Genomic DNA, 17,519 nt, shown 5'->3' on the forward strand with positions numbered 1-17,519 from the left:
ATGCCGCAGGAGCAATGAAGGCATAAACAGATTTACCAGTTCATCTGTGGTTCGTCGACACATCGCATTATCAATGATCGTGGATCATTTCCCAGAGGAGGATGACCTCTGTGTAAGAGCCTATGATGCATCTTACTGTCAGAGCGGCCCGTAAACACTTTCTTATAACATGATTCATAAGATACCAGTGTATGAATCTGACAGGATTTCCTGCTTTCTTTAACACCACAATCTCTGCTTTTTTCTTGTCTCTTTGTTTCTCTGTCTGTGTTTCTTCCCAGGCCTTCTGTTCCTCAGAGTTACATTTCAACAGTGAAATGCTGGCAACAGAAAAAGAGAGAGAGACCGAGAGGAAATGTACAACAAATAGCCAGAGGAGTGTGTGAGAGCGAGAGAAAAAGAGAGAGAGAGTGCGTAAGAAAAAACAGTGGCATTAGTAAGGTTGCCAGCAACAAATCTGTCCTGCTTCTTAAGTGAGCCGCTGGCACTTGCTCTCCCGCCTCTAAATCTCATCCAGATTAATGATTGGCTAGCATTACCGCTCGTCGTTTAATCTCTTCTCATTATTGGCCACATCTGGAGACGCCAAGTTGCTCAATCAAGCCACAGCCGCATGTTACGCTGAGGTAAGAGCTAAACACACCGGCACTTTCAAAACAGATCGCATTTCCCAGGGAGCTTTGCAGGGGTAAACACAGCCCTAGGGCACTCCTGAAAGCAGGAAGTGTGATGCACCTGACACACGGCTAATTGGAAATGTTTTCCTCCGGTGGGTTGACATAGCTCTCATTCCTGCAGACCTGAGCAAGGTTCTGCGGGAACCTCTGAATCCCACTACAGGGTCCCTTTAGCTTTCTGCGCAATTTTGAAGTCCATGTTTTTATTCATGAAAAATATATTACAGACGATGTCGGCGTGATAAAAATACCCACATAAAGTGGGCCAAACTGCTTTGAATGAGCACTCTGATGTTTATCTAAGAGGAACGCTGTGATGTCATCAGCATCATCAGGATACTTACTGTCTACCTTGCCTTTTTTTGGCAGCGGAAAAGATGATGTTGGCAGCACTAGATCTTTACATACACCGCATTATTACACACTAGCTATCACAACACTTGTAAATTAATTCACTATTAAAGAAGAAATAGTAATGAGCTGTCTCTTGATTTGAAAAGAGTGTTTCCGTGTAACAGCTCATAACCTTTCACGCTGACTTCCATTTAAAATCCAATTATGCCAAGATATATTTCTTTCATTGCAAAACAAAAACGTATTTTAAATATTTTTTCGGGATAACTTGGAACTAATGATGGATAAAAGGCAGCAAATAGTAAATGAGTCTTGTAGTATTTTATAACGTGTAAAATATAAATAAAGAATGAAGTGACCCTAAACATTTGAATGGTGCGCTATGAAATTCATTCCACACTCGTGTAGGGGTTATATGAATATTAGGGGGAGCTACTGTAGCCGACCCAATGAAGTTATTTTTTGTTTTTATTTCTTTGTTTTGTTTTTATTTTTTTATAACTGTTTCAATGCAGAAAGAATAGTGCATTACATACCCTAGTACCATATGTGAAACTACACCATGGTCCTTTTATATCTATAACTTTTATATCTATAATGTTGATTTTATTTATAACTACATGCAGTTTAGCACACTTACAAGTCCACACTTGGATCAAATATGGACAGTTTAAAATTGCAAAAATGCTCTGAACAGATTTAATCTTGATAGAGGGAACTTACAAAGTTATTATTTATCTTCTAGGCTACAATACACAATACTTAAACAATATATTTATAAACAGTGCGTATGAATGTGTGCATAACATGCAGATAGAAAAACACCTGTATCTCAAACGGATCTCTAGAGACGTAGATTATACAAAGGGACAGGTGAGCATAAAAGTGTTGGAGTCTGTTTTAAATAGGTCTATCCATCTTCATTTATCTATTAGACACGCATTTTTACCGCTGCTTCCTACTCGTTTGTGGTTGTTGTATGAGTGAGCGGTTTCAAACCACGCTGCTTCAGTGGCACGCTTGAGAGAGAGAGAGAAATAGCACTGATTCTTTTGTAACATATAATAGCATGTAAAGCATAAGTATATTATTTGTTTATCTGTGGATTAATATAATAATTTAACCCGCGTGATGGTGCAGGAATGTGCAATTTAATGCTCTGAATAGACCTCAGGAAGTTAATGATATGTTGTTAATCTCTGGTACCATATCAATAAGCAAACCACAATATCAAGTCCCATTGGGAACAGCAGTGAGTGCGATGTCATTAGTTTATATGGAATGTTTGGACTGAAACGACTTTAATTTTCCCAAAAAACATTTCTGCGTTTTTTCCTGAGCAATGTTGAGGACAGGCCATTGCGTTTTGCAAATCAAGTGCGCCCAGGGCAATTCATGGTTTGGCATCTATCTATTCCCAGGAAATCAGTTCTCATGCTACATTCCTGTAACATAGATTGCATCTGTTTTAAAAGCGTTGGATCTTAACGTTTGAGCAAACATATTGTATGCTGATGAATCTAGGGCTTTGCAGCATCAGCCTACAGTTATTTATAGTTAAGATGAAAGATAACAAATTAACAATGAGGATTATCCACCAACTGTGCGTATAATGTATTTAGAACATTTTAGCTCCTCTGCAGAACAAGTGCTTCAGAACGTTCAGACTTCAGATATGGCCTTTAGCTCTAAACCAAAGAACTTCTTATCAAATCTAAATATTAAAATCCAGAAGGACAAACTTGTACCTGACCTTTGGACAGTATTTTCTTATGACCTTCTGTTATCTGTTTAAAGAGGCCAACATATTTTTTGTAGAGGTGAGTGATTTACATTGATTTCTTTTTTTTCAATGATTAATAACAATAAAATGGTGAATAAAAATAGGTAAGTGTTTCCATACTAATGCATTCATCTATCTGTTTATTGATGCAAGAATGTGTTGTAATGCCACCACTAAATGCATCCAATAATTTTTTCCCCTTAGACAATTAGTGAACTTATAATTCAGGCAACCCATCTACCAAAGTAACAATTATGAAGCTACATAGTTTTGCATATTTGTAGCTTTTAGGGGCTAAAATGGCATTGTTTTAAAATTCAAATGAAGGAAATGTTCATGTTCATTGCATCAGCTCATAAATATGCATTAATGAAAATTCCTGAAAAGTGCTTATGTCCTGGTTAATGACAAGATATCTGTAACAGTCGCTGCGTCTAATGCGGAGCAGAATGAGGTAATTCACTAAGAATGAACTGTACAAGGAAAAAAGCGCAGTTTATTTGCACAATCTCTCTGCTCTCTGATGGTTAAGCACCTGATTCACTAAAGAAAGAAACTTAGATAATGCGGCAAACACACCCAGAAAATTAGGCCCGGTCTCGATTTGCACTGATCAGAGGACAAAGAGTTGTATAAATAAAGCACCTTCTGCAATCAACCTAATGTTACAGAAATATTTTTACTAAATATCCTTATATGTGGGTATTGGCTATGGTTTTGTCTGTCAGCAGTTACCACAGCCCCGAAAGTGCACACAAATATCTCTTTTATAAACACATCTTTATTTACTACCTACTTTAACAGGTTTGCATTAAAATACCATGTGCAATAGCGGCCCAGCTGTTTAGTGACGTCAAGTGTCTCATTTAATCAGATCCGCTCATCCACTCTAGATACAACCATTTTGAACTCACAGAACTCCCAACACTTGCCCTTAATCGAGCAGGTCAAGCTTTTCTTGCTTGTACACAAGCTCTACGTAAAACCCCCTTGACACGAGCTGGCTTTCTGGAGTGCATAAAGTGAAGGTTCTCTTACCCAGCAAAAAAAAAAACATCACATCTCGGTGGCCACTCCATTTCTCAGAGCACACTCTCAATCATATCACTTTGGAACTCACGGAAAAGCTCCCGTCCTGCTGAGATTCCCATTCAAGCTTTGGGAAACTACATTTCCCAGGAGTCACTGGACGGTTCTGGAGACTGTAGGCAGGGAAAAAAATGTCCTTTCTCTGACTTTACCCGCCTCACTCGGGGGTTCCGGCAGGCAAACAACGCCAAGACAAAGGTGACTTTCATCGCCCTCTCTCTCGTTTCCTTTGTAGGCTTACTTCACATCCAGACCCACACACAAGCACACCTGATTTCAAGCCATGTCTATAAAAACCACCAACATACTGATTACACTGGTCTTCATCCAAGCCTTCATTATAGCAGGACAGCAACACTGGTGTTGAGCCAGGGGAACCAATTCCCATTCATTACGTACCTCAAAGCAGAGATGCTGTCTCTAGATTCGGTTCCTTGTTTTTGCATTGGGTGGCTATAATTGAAATGGGCAGAAGCGAAATAGTTGGTCTGTTCTCAGTTCCATTTATATATACAGCACATCCTAATCTAAGTCAGACTTTACATTCAAATATGCAAATTTATCTTCCTGTCCTTATTATTTTTTCATCTTTAGGATTTGCCTGTTATATAATCGGATTGAGCAGGGATGTAGAAGAAAAATACTAGTGACCATAAAAACAAGTAACTTTATGATTCGTCAGTCTACTGTTTTAAATCTAGTTCTATAGATATTATTAACATCAAATGTGTACAAATGTAACCTGATATGGCCTAAACTAAACAATCGAGGTGCTTTAAAGGTTATTCACTGCGATGCCATAGAAGAACCATTTTTGGTTCCACAAAGAACCATTCACCATTTTTGAAAGAGAACATTTTTTCAGATGTTAAAGATTCACTCTTAAAAATAAAGATGCCTAAAGGTTCTTCACAGCAATGCCATAGAATAACCTTTTTTGGTTCCACAAAGATCAATTCAGCCAAGGATTTTTAAATCCATCTCTTTCTTACTTTTTTAAATCTTCAGATGTTAAAGGTTCTTTATGGAACCAAAAAGTTATTATATGGCATCGAAGAACCTTTTGAAGGACCTTTATTTAAGAGTGATCATTATGGATCAATTTGATTACGGTCTTAAATCGGCCCTGCAACGATGTTTCATGCATTCTGACTTCTTTACAATGTTAAACGTGCTGTCTTCTCAGGCTTAACATGGTCAACTTGCCAAAAAATGAGTTGACTGTATTAGGTAGTATTTCTGTGCTCGATAAACACCCCCAGCGATCGTACAGGTTTCTGAAAGTTTTTTTCAAACATATAAAACTGTTTCGTCACAACTTTTAAATAAAATAAACTTTGGTTCAGCCTACCCCTCCCCATCCCACACGCTTTATGTTTTCGGACAGCTGTATCTATCTTTTATAAATGTGATCAAACTAAATACTCTTTGAAGATACAAAGTATGCAATACTACTCTATAGGTACTCAAGATTAATATGTGATTGGCAGAAACCCTGTGTGTTACGCCTGCTTTAATACCTTCCAATGATTCTAGTGTTCCCAACCCCTTCAGTTCTAATGGTTTAGCTACATTTCAGAAGGATACTTTTGTCAATGGTTGTCTACGGAAGGTAAAGACTCGAGGCAAAATCAATGTCTGGTCAATTCAAATTGCATTTTTGCTAGTCGACTACTAGACAGACGAAACTCAATTCAGTTTTTATTCTATAGGACAATATGCACTGTTGCAAAGCAGCTTTAAAGAACACATTTAAACACAAATAAAACTGGAAAAAAGAACACATTGTTTGCTGGCTACATTGGTGTTTGGATGAACAGTTTTTAAAAAATCACTTCTATCATTTCAGTTAGTTTATACAGATATTATAAATATGTATCTCAATATGTTGTAACACAGACACACTTGACAACAGGCCCGGATTAAGAATGGACCCGCCCATACACAATAAAGTTTTGAATTAGCCTGTAGTGTACTACCAGTAGGAAACACCTCTATTTTACACAGGATTACATTGAAGTTACAAACTATGATCACAACCTTAAGGACAATATCAACACCTGTACTAATCCTCCATCATACAGGATTTAAACCTCATGATTGCAGCCATGCTTTCCTGGACCAGCAACAAGAATATTAAGACATTTCCCTGCATACTGTTTCTCACTGGCATATGCAAACAGCACACACTACCACACCTCTACCAATTCAGTTCTATCAGATTCTTCCATAATTCACTTACAAACATGCCAGATTCACAAAACTGTTCTTAGGAGAAAATATAAGAACTTTCTTAAGATAAATTATAGAAAGTTCTTAAGAATATTCTCAAATATTTTCATCTTCATTTTTGCTAAGAATAAAGGGGCAGTTTTTGTCAATGATTATGCTATAAGAGTCATTTGTCCATTTGTTAAACTTTGCTTGTGTAACAAGCACCTCGCCAATCACGTTCATATGTAAGCGTGAACTATGTTACAGTAAAAGGCATTAACATGTATTAAAAGTATACTTCTTTAGCCTATATATTACGACATCATAATATTTGTGTGTATGTTAACATTTTGCAATGTATGTAAAAGCACTGTGTATTCTCTAACAATGAAGGCTAAATATTGGTAAAGTAAGGCAGTTACTGATACACATTATATCAATGTTTTTTTCAACAAAAATGTTCACTGTGTATATCCAAACAGTCAATAACAGTGACAGGTTGTTGAAAATACTATTTTGTACTCATTTTATTCATGAGTCACCTGTCGTACGCTGGTGCTTCTTCCTGCCGCTCTCTGTACAGAGTGACACCAAGAGAAGGGATCCCTATGCCGGTAAAGAGAGACCTCGCACTCGTTGGGGAGCACTGGTGACATTTTCCCACTGAATGAAATCTAATGTTTATCCAGAAAGTCGCTAGATTTGTCAATATGCGTTTTTTTCTGAACAAAAGCATCTAGAGGTCTTGTAAAACTGACTAAATCAAAAGGCAGACTTCCTAAGCTAGAAACACTGTTTTGTGTGCACACCAGAATGAATATAGCAGAAACGCTGTCATGTGCAATTTTCGTCCCCTTGCTTGGGCCCTAAGTGCGCATAGGCCCCTGAGCCAGTGCCCAGTAATGCCCATTAGATAATCCGCCCCTGCAGGAAAACAATACTGTAAGTGGTAAAGCCAGCATAACATTTTTAGAGAACATTTTGTACTCCTCCATGGTTTTAAGCAAGTAAATCAAGTGTGACAAAACTCATCAAAATAACCACCTAAAAATCTATAAATATAGCTAATGAAATGTAGTAATTCATTGATTAGGATACAGTCTGATGAATATGATACAAGACCATTCTGCCTGTGCTGTGCTTTCTCGAGAACCTACAGTGATGAGGGTTAAGATGCGCAAATTGTGCAGAGAATTTGTGGCCTGTCGTTTGATTGATCAGATTTTTAGTGGTCCATTATTCTGCATTATTTATGCTAATAGCAATACTGCTCAGGTCCCTTGGTGATGAACATTCTTCTAAAGATCTCTTAAAGGCATTCAGCAACACACACGTCAATGGAAAACACCGATAAAATCCACTTCAATCCTGACATACATGCACACATTTTAGCATCATGGGGGTTTAAACACGGCAAGCACACGATGCACTCGGTCCAAACTAGCAACACAAATCAGCATCAGACTGTGTCTCAGCTCGCTGGAGGGATGCACGCTTCAAGAGACAACCAGCAATCACACAACCCTACAAACAAGCAACAAGGCTCATTTTCCTGTGCACTGCCTCTTTGGACAAATCTGTGATGCAGTTATTAAGCTCCGTGAATTCTGTGCAGGCCCCTTTGAAATGACTTTTCAGAATTTATAAGGCAGGTTATGGAGGATATCCAGATGCCTCCACCACATGTTGAGATGCTCAAAGACATGTCACAGAGGATGTTGCACACATACGGGTGACCGGCCCAACAACTCGAACACACATCAAAGACTATGAGTGGAGAACTGCGCTACTCACACATACAGACATCAGAGAACTTGAGCAAGAACTGGACGATGCCACACATCAGAGACCAGAGTGAAATACCCGCACACTAACCCTAACCCTAAACTATGAGCTAAGAACTTGACATCTCACACACATACATATTTGACAAAGGGAAACTTTTGAGAGATGAGAAATAGTGGACAGGTGTGATGAGTTATATATTTAATTGGTGATAACTGTATGCCAGGGTTTGTGTTTGCAAAGTCAACCGTTCATCACCAAGCATTTTGAATATGTTGGAAAATTGCCAATTTACGCCATATGTCTTGCTGAAACATTTTAGGTTTCTTTACCTTGAGTTAAAATTAGAACCTGGATCCCAGATTTCCAGGGTAGTATCAGACCTCCGTACATTTAGCACTTTGCATGAATCAACAGAATATTGAAAATATCCAAACATCAACACAACAGAATGCAAGATGGTGAATACAAGACCAAAGTTTGAGTTCTATTACATATGCAAAGAGCATCCACAGGCACTCACTCACTTAAAGGATGCAGAGGGCTATTGGCTATGCAATTGCACAAAAAAGTACAATAATGAATAATGCAGTGAGCAGCAAAAACAGCTGACAGAGTTTAAGTGTGTGAAAGAGAGAGAGAAAGGATGAGCTCAGGGTCGATAAGAAAGAAAGAAAAAGAAAGAAAGACAGTCTTTTGTGTGTTAAATGTAACAAAATGTAAAGCTGTTTGCTCTGAGATTATTGACTACTCTGTGGGAAACGTTGACAATCTTCAAAAACATAATTATTCATTTTTCAAAAACATTTTGTAGATTTGAGATTCTATTCAGTCCTAAACTGCAGAGAGTACCAATGTAACACCTACACAAGCCAAAAGACTGATTCAGTCCAACTCCGATTGCCTGCTAGGATTGTGTAATGTGTACATGTGCTTGAGAGAGGGAGTGAGAGAGTGAGAGAGCACTGCTTAGTGCCCAAAAAACACAACACAGCAGAAAATTCCATTAGAGCTGGGATGGAAATGGGTGGAAGGGGGGTGAGAGGTTCTCCTGCACCCCACAAGCTTATTAACGGTTCTGTGATTCCCTTGTATTAACAGAAAACAGTGAAAACACGAAGGGGGGACAGATGGGGATGTGTGTGTCCAGTTAGGTTTCTTACCATAAACGAAGTTACTCCGTACGGATGTTGCAAAAAGGAGCATCAAGGCCACGAGCGTCATGACAGCAGAACGCTGGATTGACGGGAATGTCATATGTCTCAGCATCACGCTCATCCGTCCGCACACAAAACTCAATGGTCCTCTCGAGACCAGAAGAAGTGGAGAAGCTTACCGAAGCGCTGGCTGCAGAAAGGAACACACACAAATACACACACATACAAACTCATTAACAGACTAAGCAAGCCGATTGGTTGCATTGATGCTGAGCGCGCACCACTTTGAGACTCGTTACTCACGCGCTGCCCCAGTGCTTCCATTGATCGTCTCGTGTCACTCGCTGCGTGTGATGTGACGCAGTGATGGACAACATTACCTACTCCATTCAGTAACCAAAAACGACAATTGGTACAGATATAAGATCTATGAAGTGAGGGGATGACGTTTTTCAGGGCTCTGTAATTCGTTATTCTCCTGCTCTGACGGGGAAAGGGAAGGTGCACCTGTCGCCCGTTGAGAATTCAGCGCTCAACCTCACGCGACTGTGACCACAACCGCGCGCGCACGCACGCACGCACTCACAAACATAACAGAAGGTCGCTCGATCGACTCCTATATTTCCCTCTTTGTGCGCTTTCCTCAACCGTGATTTCGGTGCAAGTCATTGCGTTGCCTGCGGGGCGGGCGGGTGACCGCGCAGAGGTGCTGTTCATTGCTATTCCTACGAGGGACTGACACTTAGAGGGACCGTGAGGGCCCACGTGAGAATGTAAAACTGTGCGGTTGTGTTCACCTGGGGCGAAGCCTCACCTATTCACCACTGTTAGAATAAGGTGATGATACCTGCTGCAATTCTACGACAAGCGACCCGAAACGGAGCCACCCATGAGGGATCACGGGCCGCCTCCCTCACTCCTTAGCTCTTTTCTCGCACTTTTTTATTTATTTCTCCCCCCGCCGAGTAAAAGTCCCGTTCTCACCCGCGCAACCGGGACGCCCCATCGACCTACGGAAAACAGGAGCAGGTGCACACAGTCCGAGCGCGCTGGATGCAGAAGGAGCGGCGGGGATGCTGGTACAGCTCGCGATGGGAGGGGAAACACGACGGGGCAAAGCAACCATCAGCGCATTAACTAAGCTTAAGCACACTTTATCGTCAACCCTTTTCCTTCGCTCACAGTTTAACACGTCGGTGCTCATTTCATCGTTTTCTGACCGGTGCGCCCGTCAGGAGAGGTGCGCGCGGATGCAGGCGCATTCCAGAGCACGAGCGTGCCCCTATTTACAAACCTGACAGGTGTCTCCCCCCGTATAAGCGCCCGGACGCCAAAGACAATAATACCCCTGCGTGTTTGTGTGCTCAAAAGGAGGGCAAATTACAATACGCACCGATATATGCGCTCCTCGTGATGCCCGTTGGCTCCGTCCGTCCAGGAGTTTTAGAACCGTCTATGTCTGCTGGCGTTCACGCTAAGGTCCCACTGGATCTGTCTGTCTTGGTTCTTGTTCCGCCCTCCGCTGTCTTCTTGTTTTTCTTGCCTTTTCCTCTCACCACGGCTACCGTTCACTGCAGCAAAACAGTCTGTCTGAAAGCACGGAGAAAGGGAGGGAGTGAGGGAGGGGGCAGGCACGCGGGGTGGAGGGGGAGGGGTGGGGATTTTAATACGATTTGGTCGTACCATTTGGGTAACAAGGCTAGAGAGTTCTGCCAAGGAGATTATTATTATGTGAATATGTACGTTAGAATAAGACACGGTTGAATAAATCTCGCAAAAATCATCAATCATTAAAAGAATTAAAAGAAACAAATTAATTGTGACATTATTATCATGACAATTAGGGACATACTTACAATTTTTACTTATCATTGCAAAAACTTGTAGCCTATTTATTCATTTAATTTATGATTATTTAAATGCAATTTAAGTTATAAAATTGTATGATGTAAATTACTGTATGTATACTGTATACAAATAAGATGTGAATCTCATATAAATTAGTAGTAGGAATCCTGCAATAAGCAAAAAAATTGGTCATTAAAATGAAATTGTCGTCACAATATTTTTTTTAATCAAAATCTTAATGGTCCAAAGACAGACCTTGTTTATTGCAAGGTATTTTGGGGTGAAGTGGAAGACATGCTTTCGTGATATCCCCTCATATAAACTGACGGCGCGAGGTGTGGTCTTGTGAACAGAGTCCCCAGCGCGCAAGGGGCCCTCGAGACCCTGCCGGCTGCTCTGGAGGCCCGAGCGAGAAGAGGGAGGAGAATAGAGGGAGAGGGGGGCGTTGCGATTCGCGAGAGGATTTAGGGATTAGTTCTGCACGCGGATTACTCGCCGTGCGGTGCAGGGACGCACGGGTTAAACATGGACGACTGCGCGAGAGGCAGATACCCCGAGAGCGCGGCGACTCGGTCACTGAGGCGTTGACACAAGCATCCAACCGGAGCCTCGGGGCGGGACAGTTCCGTCTTACCTCCCAGCCCAAATCACTTTATACAGTAGTTGTGTTTAACGTTATCAGCCCAAATAGTCTATCGTTTTTGTATTTCACGGCGTGAACGCACCGTGAAACAGATTTGACAGTGGAGAACTGATAGGCCGTGTCATCTCGCCCAAAGCACAAATTAATCGCTTTATGCGATAGATAAAAGATACACGTTGTAGTGTTATCATCTCAGCCTATTCACGGACGTCAACACTGTCTTCATCACTGATACGGATGAGACAGTAGTTACATCTACTGGTCAGGATACTGTACTGCGAGCATTCCCAGATAACGCCGGGTACATCATTCCACAATGTAATAGTTCAGCCTATCGGGTTGTGTTGTTATTTAGACGCATTTTTTATCTACGACGTGCGTTCCGATATACCTTTAAATGCTAGTGTTTTGATCAGTCCTCATTCTCATTTTAGAGAGCTCGCATCATTTTAGAGAGATGCTGACGTCATTCTCCGCAGAGCTGTGACAGTCCACGCGGTCGAGCGCGTTCGCCCGTGACCTACGCAATTCTTTTCCTCGACGTGCGAGTGTCCATAAGCGCAGAAAACAACACCTATTTCACCGGCCCTGGAGTGCGCGAAAGAGAGGAAGAGAGTGATAAGAGAAGAAGATCGTCTCAATCATCAGTTCAAATTACTTACTTGCTACAAATATAAGGTCAAGTATAATTACATCAAATGGCCAACAAAACGAGCCATCGTGTTCCCCCTCACCAGCCCACGAGCACTTTGATACGCAGATTGCCTTGAGTGGAAAAGAGGTTGATGAAAAAGGCACAAAAAAGAATTAATACCTTCAATTATGGGCCAAGTTGCACATGCACTGAAAAGAAATTGTGGATAGAATATTCAGAAGATTGATTCTTATGAGAAGAGGAGTGGATGAAAATGAGCCCAGAATATAGAATGAATAAGCGTGAATGAAAAGAAGTTCCTGTAAGAGGATTTCCTGTAGAGTTTGACCAGGCAGCGCTGAGGTGATACCCCTCTCTATCTCTATCCCATAATGACTGGGAAGAGCCAATCACACCACTCTCTGGAAAATCAATAGGACACTGATGTCTCTCTCCATCTCTCTGACAGGCTTTCATTCATTCTTTCTCTCTCTCTCTCTATTTTGTCTCTAACCAGTGCAATTCAGGTTAATTCTCTTCATGTTAGACAGACCTTATTGGAAAAAACCACAAGCATATTACAGATGAACTGATCTGTAAGGGAAATGGGACAAGGAAGAATTAAAATGAAAATATGACCATATATACTGTATTGGAAAGGATAAAGGCGTTAAAAAATCAAGAATAGATTGTGACATTACTTGTAAGAACAATCAAAATATAAACTATTCATTATTTTTCTAAAAAAATAGAAGCTCCGAAAAATTATTGGTATTTATCGGTTATTAATTACCGATAAGTATTTGTTTTATCTCTGAAAGGGAAAATATGCCTACACAATAGGTTAATTGACAGACTCCGTTTTCATTCCATCCTTAATGCGTTAGCCGTACTGATGAGCTAAAATATGCCTCATATCAAAAATACTGCGAAATTAAATGTCAAAAGGCATCACCCCGATGGCGACATTTCGGACTCATCTCTGCCGGGACTCGAACCCGGAGCCTCTGGATTAGAAGTCCAGCGCGCTATTCCATTGCGCCACAGAGACTGAGCCACATGATGCAACGTAAAGCGAGGTGATATTCTGCATCACTACCGAATCCTGCAGCATCAGGACCAATGCACGGTTTGAGCTGCACTTACTATGCGCACCGCTAGGGGCCGCCCGGCGCACTTGTCTTGAAGCGCGTGCGGAAATGGCGGAGAGCCGCATTTAGCATCCGAGAGGAAAATGGTTTATGTAATCAGTTATGAAATAACAAAAACATCTCAGGGATATTGGAGTATACATAAGAGTATGAACATTGTGGTTATAAGGTAAATATACCATCTACTGTAATTCACGAGGCGTTGAGCATCATTGCTACCAACACACACATGGGGATCTTTACAAGATAAAATGTAACACAAAAAAAACCCTTTATCCAACGAATCTTGGGTTTATTAACATTGAGCTAATTCACACCTCTATGGTCCTAGATGATAATAGTGTTTCTGATGTGAAAGTTGCTCAAAAATTAAACTCAAAATAACGCGCTTCTAAACTGAAGTTGACCGTGATTTAGGCTGACTAACGTATAAACGCGAGAGTACCTGCCTATAGATAACCCACTTGCAGATAGAGACAAATGTTGATCCACTGGTTTAGTTGTTTTTTCTGGAGGGAAAGGAGAGAACAGGAAAGAGTGTTTCAATAAACATTGAGTCAATTGATTGCGTGTAGTCCTTAATCCAAACCAATCTATTTTAAGGTATTACCATTTAAATGAAAAAGCCCTAAGCCATCATTGACATTATCATTCAGGTGAACAAGAGGAGAATAATTTACCCTTTGCAGTCAGACTTAAACATTTTATGAAGAGTCGTCTTGGTTCATCTAAAATACTAACAAGATTTGAATCTGCATTCTGCTTATTTTATAATTAAAAACATAAGATCAACATAAAATGTTAAACAAACTAAAAATATCAAATATATGTTTATCTTGAAACATGTGTAGAGAACTGCATGGCTGGCTATGAGTTGCTATTGTTCAGAGTTTTGATTGGTAAGGGGTATTTGTTACCTGAAGCAATTTGGGTGACCACCATATTGAAAGATTCATTTAATTTCCCAAAATGCCAAGATGGCATTGTTGTTTTCAAGCAAAGCAGAAGGCAGTTAACAAAGAAAACACTGAGAATAGATATATTTTGTTTACATATTTTTACATTTATTATATTAATGAATGTCGTCCATACAGACCATTACCGAAACATACATACAAAATAACAACACTCTTTATTTGTGCGATTCACTCAGTCCTCTCACGTCCACTGGTTTACATGGCAGCAAGAGCAACTGATGTGAGAACTGTCAAAGCAATGACAAAGTATCCAGAACGATAGACTTCCGGCACCTTAAAGCCTTTGCCAACATCCCAGATCTGTGAGACAGAAAGAGATCAAAGCCAGGTCAAAATATTACTTTTTATATAACTTCAGGAGCCAAGTGTGTGAATGTACTCCACCAATGGATGTGTGTGTGTTTACCAAATGGCGGACACCGTTGAAAGTGTGGTAAGCCATTGGAAATGCCAGAGCAAATTTGCTAAAAGCAAGAAACTGGGGCCCATAGGACATGGAGTGGATCAGATCAAGGTACAGTGGGTAATTTTCTGGTAACACCAATGAAGCAACAGCAAACGCCGCGATACCTGAGGATAAGCCAGACAATATCGTTATTTGATATTAATACACAAGCACTTAATCATCAGTATAGGTAGGTTCTTTAAAGGTCACTGAAGTACAGGCATTCTCATGAGACAATTATGGAGACAAAGTGTGTTAATTACCACCGCTAAGCCCCACTCCTGTTCCTCTATGTAAGATTGACATCATCATAGGGACCGACCAACTGCAAAACAATTTTGTCATAACAATAACTAAACATAAGATTTCATCGCATTGAACAAGAAATTTGTTGATGTACAGACTCGCATCTTTGGACAGTTAAATTGGGGCATACTTTAGTGATTATAGGTGAAGTGCAGAAATACAGACACAGTGGATGGACCTTGATTTAAAACAAAGGCACTAATTACAGCTTGTATCGATAAATGCCTCAGGTCATCCAATCAAACATGCTCAAGCGAGACTGATTAGCATTTACACGTGGTAGTAACATGTATCTTATCTGCCCAAGTAGGATTGCATTTTGTGACAGTCACACAACACAAAAGGTCAGTATGTTATTCCATGTTATCAAAACAGCCAAAAAAATATTATTTTAAATATATTAATATATGGTAATCAGAAACAAGGTTTACTGAACTTCAAATGTGTTTCACATGACCCGTTTTACTTGAGGTTGATATTGGACAAACCAAATAATGGCTGAAAGTTTCAGAATGTACAATATGTTTTAAAAGCACTGCACACTGTGATTGGATGTTAGTACTAGCGGGCCAGACAGACATTAAACACCGTTATTAATTCACCTGTAAATGGATATATGAGGTGAAACAGGGCGGTTGAGTCCTGTGTTTTTTGCCCAGAACTTGTTCATTTCTTCTTTAGCTGTGGTTCCCATGGGGACAGCACTGGAAAATACGGTACAGATTAGCTTGAGTTACAAAGAAAACATTCAAAAACCCTTTAAAAACTTGTAGAAAATAGTCTATGCGAAAGTACTCACTGTCTGTAGATTATGCCAAACTGTGACCGTGACGAATATAGACCCTGTCGGGCCACCGTCCTTAACACAGAAGAAAAGTACGCAATACGAAAATTCAGACAAATGATAAGGATAAAATAGTAAATACACAACTAAAAGCTGCGACGAAAACTATTAAATATATCAAACATTAAATGACAGGTGTCAATGATTGAAAATATAAGCCAACAATGCGACATATATATTTCTTTTATATACTCAGATCCAAAATAATGACATTACGTATGCAAAAAAAAACTTGCGCACAGGTAGGAGACAACGTTGGCTACAACGAGTATTATAACTAAGTTGCCATAAGACAGACTAAAGTGCAATACACGGTAACGTTATCTGTTAAGTTACATTTGCGATATATTGTCAGTATAAGCATTCCCTAAACATCACGATTATCAATCTCCAACCGTCAGTTTTTACGAACGTAAAAGCACTTTTACAACGATATCTTTCATCTTATAAGAGCCTGAAACTTTCAGATTTAAATAAGAACTTGTTCTTACTGACCTTAAAAGCAACGCCATGTTTTGAGCTTGCCTAACGGGAAGTGACGTCGGCGGATATAGTGAAGCCAAGAACGATTACATGAACCGCGGCCATTTTGATAAGGTCAAAACCATCGAACGTTTCATTACAAGTGTACGTATTAAAGTACAGATAAGTACAAATAATAATACAGTGTGAAGAGTACTACAAATTATTTATTGCATGATAAATAGTTTTAACAGTTCAAGTCAAGCATAATCAAATTAAGCTATGAAAATTGTCAAAATGATTGAATAATGTAAAGGTTGTGTGTGTATATATATATATATAGTTTTATTTTCTCTTTATCCCCTGGGTGTTGAGTGTCTGTTGTGTTATTTTGTTGAATGGGATTATAAGCATAATAAAAATTGCCTTATCAAATGATATCAAATCTTTTAGAAACCACAAATTAGGAAATAAGCCTGCAAGGGTTTCACAAAGTGACAAAGCATGTCAGTCAGAAGCAGAAGTATTGAGGTATTTATGCAACTTTATTGGTAATTTGTTGTGTATTTAACAAAATTACAAAATCAGAGGATTTAAACTGTAGTAGTTAAGTAGAAAGTTTAGTAACGCTTTGATAACATTTTAATAAGGATTAAGTAAACCAAAAAGTATGCATTAAATCTTACAATGCATATAGACTAGCAAATATAAAGTCTCCTCCACTATTATTGGCACCATTGGTATATGAGCAAAGAAGGCTGTAAAAATAAATCTGCATTGTTTAACCTTTTGATGTCTTACTAAAAATATCTACAAAATTCCAACATATCATTGAAGGAAAACAAGGTGAAGTAGGGGGAATATCACATTGTAAAAAATATTTTTATAAGAAAAGCATCTCTGAGGGTTTTCTTTTCAGTCTGATGAGGGTTGAGAATACATTGAGAGTCATCCGAGTCCATTCCTCCATAAATAGTTCCTCCAGATCCTTCAAATTGCGGTGCTCACTCTTCTTCAGTTCATCACAATCCTTTTCTATAGGGTTCAGGTCAGGAAACTGAGATGGCTATGACATGATCTTGATTTTATGTTCAGTGACCATTTTTCTGTTGATTTGGATGTTTGTTTTGAACCAATGTACTGATGGAAG

At 39.7% G+C, this 17,519-nt stretch overlaps 2 protein-coding genes and 1 non-coding gene across 3 annotated transcripts in view; all 3 read right to left on the minus strand.

Moving 5' to 3' along the window:
• cadm3 (cell adhesion molecule 3) overlaps positions 1-10,649 on the minus strand; it is a 45,187-nt gene extending 34,538 nt beyond the window's left edge. The window contains exons 1-2 of the mRNA XM_056744709.1: positions 10,453-10,649; positions 9,066-9,249 (exon numbers count right to left, since the gene is read on the minus strand). Of these exons, the coding sequence (XP_056600687.1) occupies positions 9,066-9,180 (115 nt within the window). The 5' untranslated portion in view covers positions 9,181-9,249; positions 10,453-10,649. The remainder of the gene's footprint in view (positions 1-9,065; positions 9,250-10,452) is intronic.
• Positions 10,650-13,161: 2,512 nt separating this feature from the next.
• trnar-ucu (transfer RNA arginine (anticodon UCU)) lies at positions 13,162-13,235 on the minus strand. The gene has a single exon. It is a non-coding gene; the product is annotated as a tRNA-Arg (tRNA).
• A 1,142-nt stretch (positions 13,236-14,377) lies between these two features.
• Positions 14,378-16,465, minus strand: sdhc (succinate dehydrogenase complex, subunit C, integral membrane protein). Its single transcript, XM_056744750.1, has 6 exons — positions 16,403-16,465; positions 15,863-15,922; positions 15,666-15,767; positions 15,021-15,082; positions 14,719-14,882; positions 14,378-14,612 (listed from the first exon to the last, which is right to left on the minus strand). The coding sequence occupies exons 1-6, from the start codon at positions 16,417-16,419 to the stop codon at positions 14,508-14,510; spliced, it is 510 nt and encodes a 169-aa protein (XP_056600728.1). The 5' UTR covers positions 16,420-16,465; the 3' UTR covers positions 14,378-14,507.
• Between the last annotated feature and the right edge of the window lie 1,054 nt (positions 16,466-17,519).

This window comes from Triplophysa dalaica, chromosome 3 (assembly GCF_015846415.1).
Source record: "Triplophysa dalaica isolate WHDGS20190420 chromosome 3, ASM1584641v1, whole genome shotgun sequence".
Classification (NCBI taxonomy): Eukaryota; Metazoa; Chordata; class Actinopteri; order Cypriniformes; family Nemacheilidae; genus Triplophysa; species Triplophysa dalaica.

What these genes read in the sequence shown, in the direction of transcription:
- sdhc (XM_056744750.1), bottom strand. An exon ending in AGGAGTGGGGCTTAGCGGTG is followed by an intron (nt 14,883 to 15,020) that starts GTAATTAACACA and finishes GCTTATCCTCAG; the next exon opens with GTATCGCGGCGTTTGCTGTT. An exon ending in TCAACGGTGTCCGCCATTTG is followed by an intron (nt 14,613 to 14,718) that starts GTAAACACACAC and finishes TCTGTCTCACAG; the next exon opens with ATCTGGGATGTTGGCAAAGG.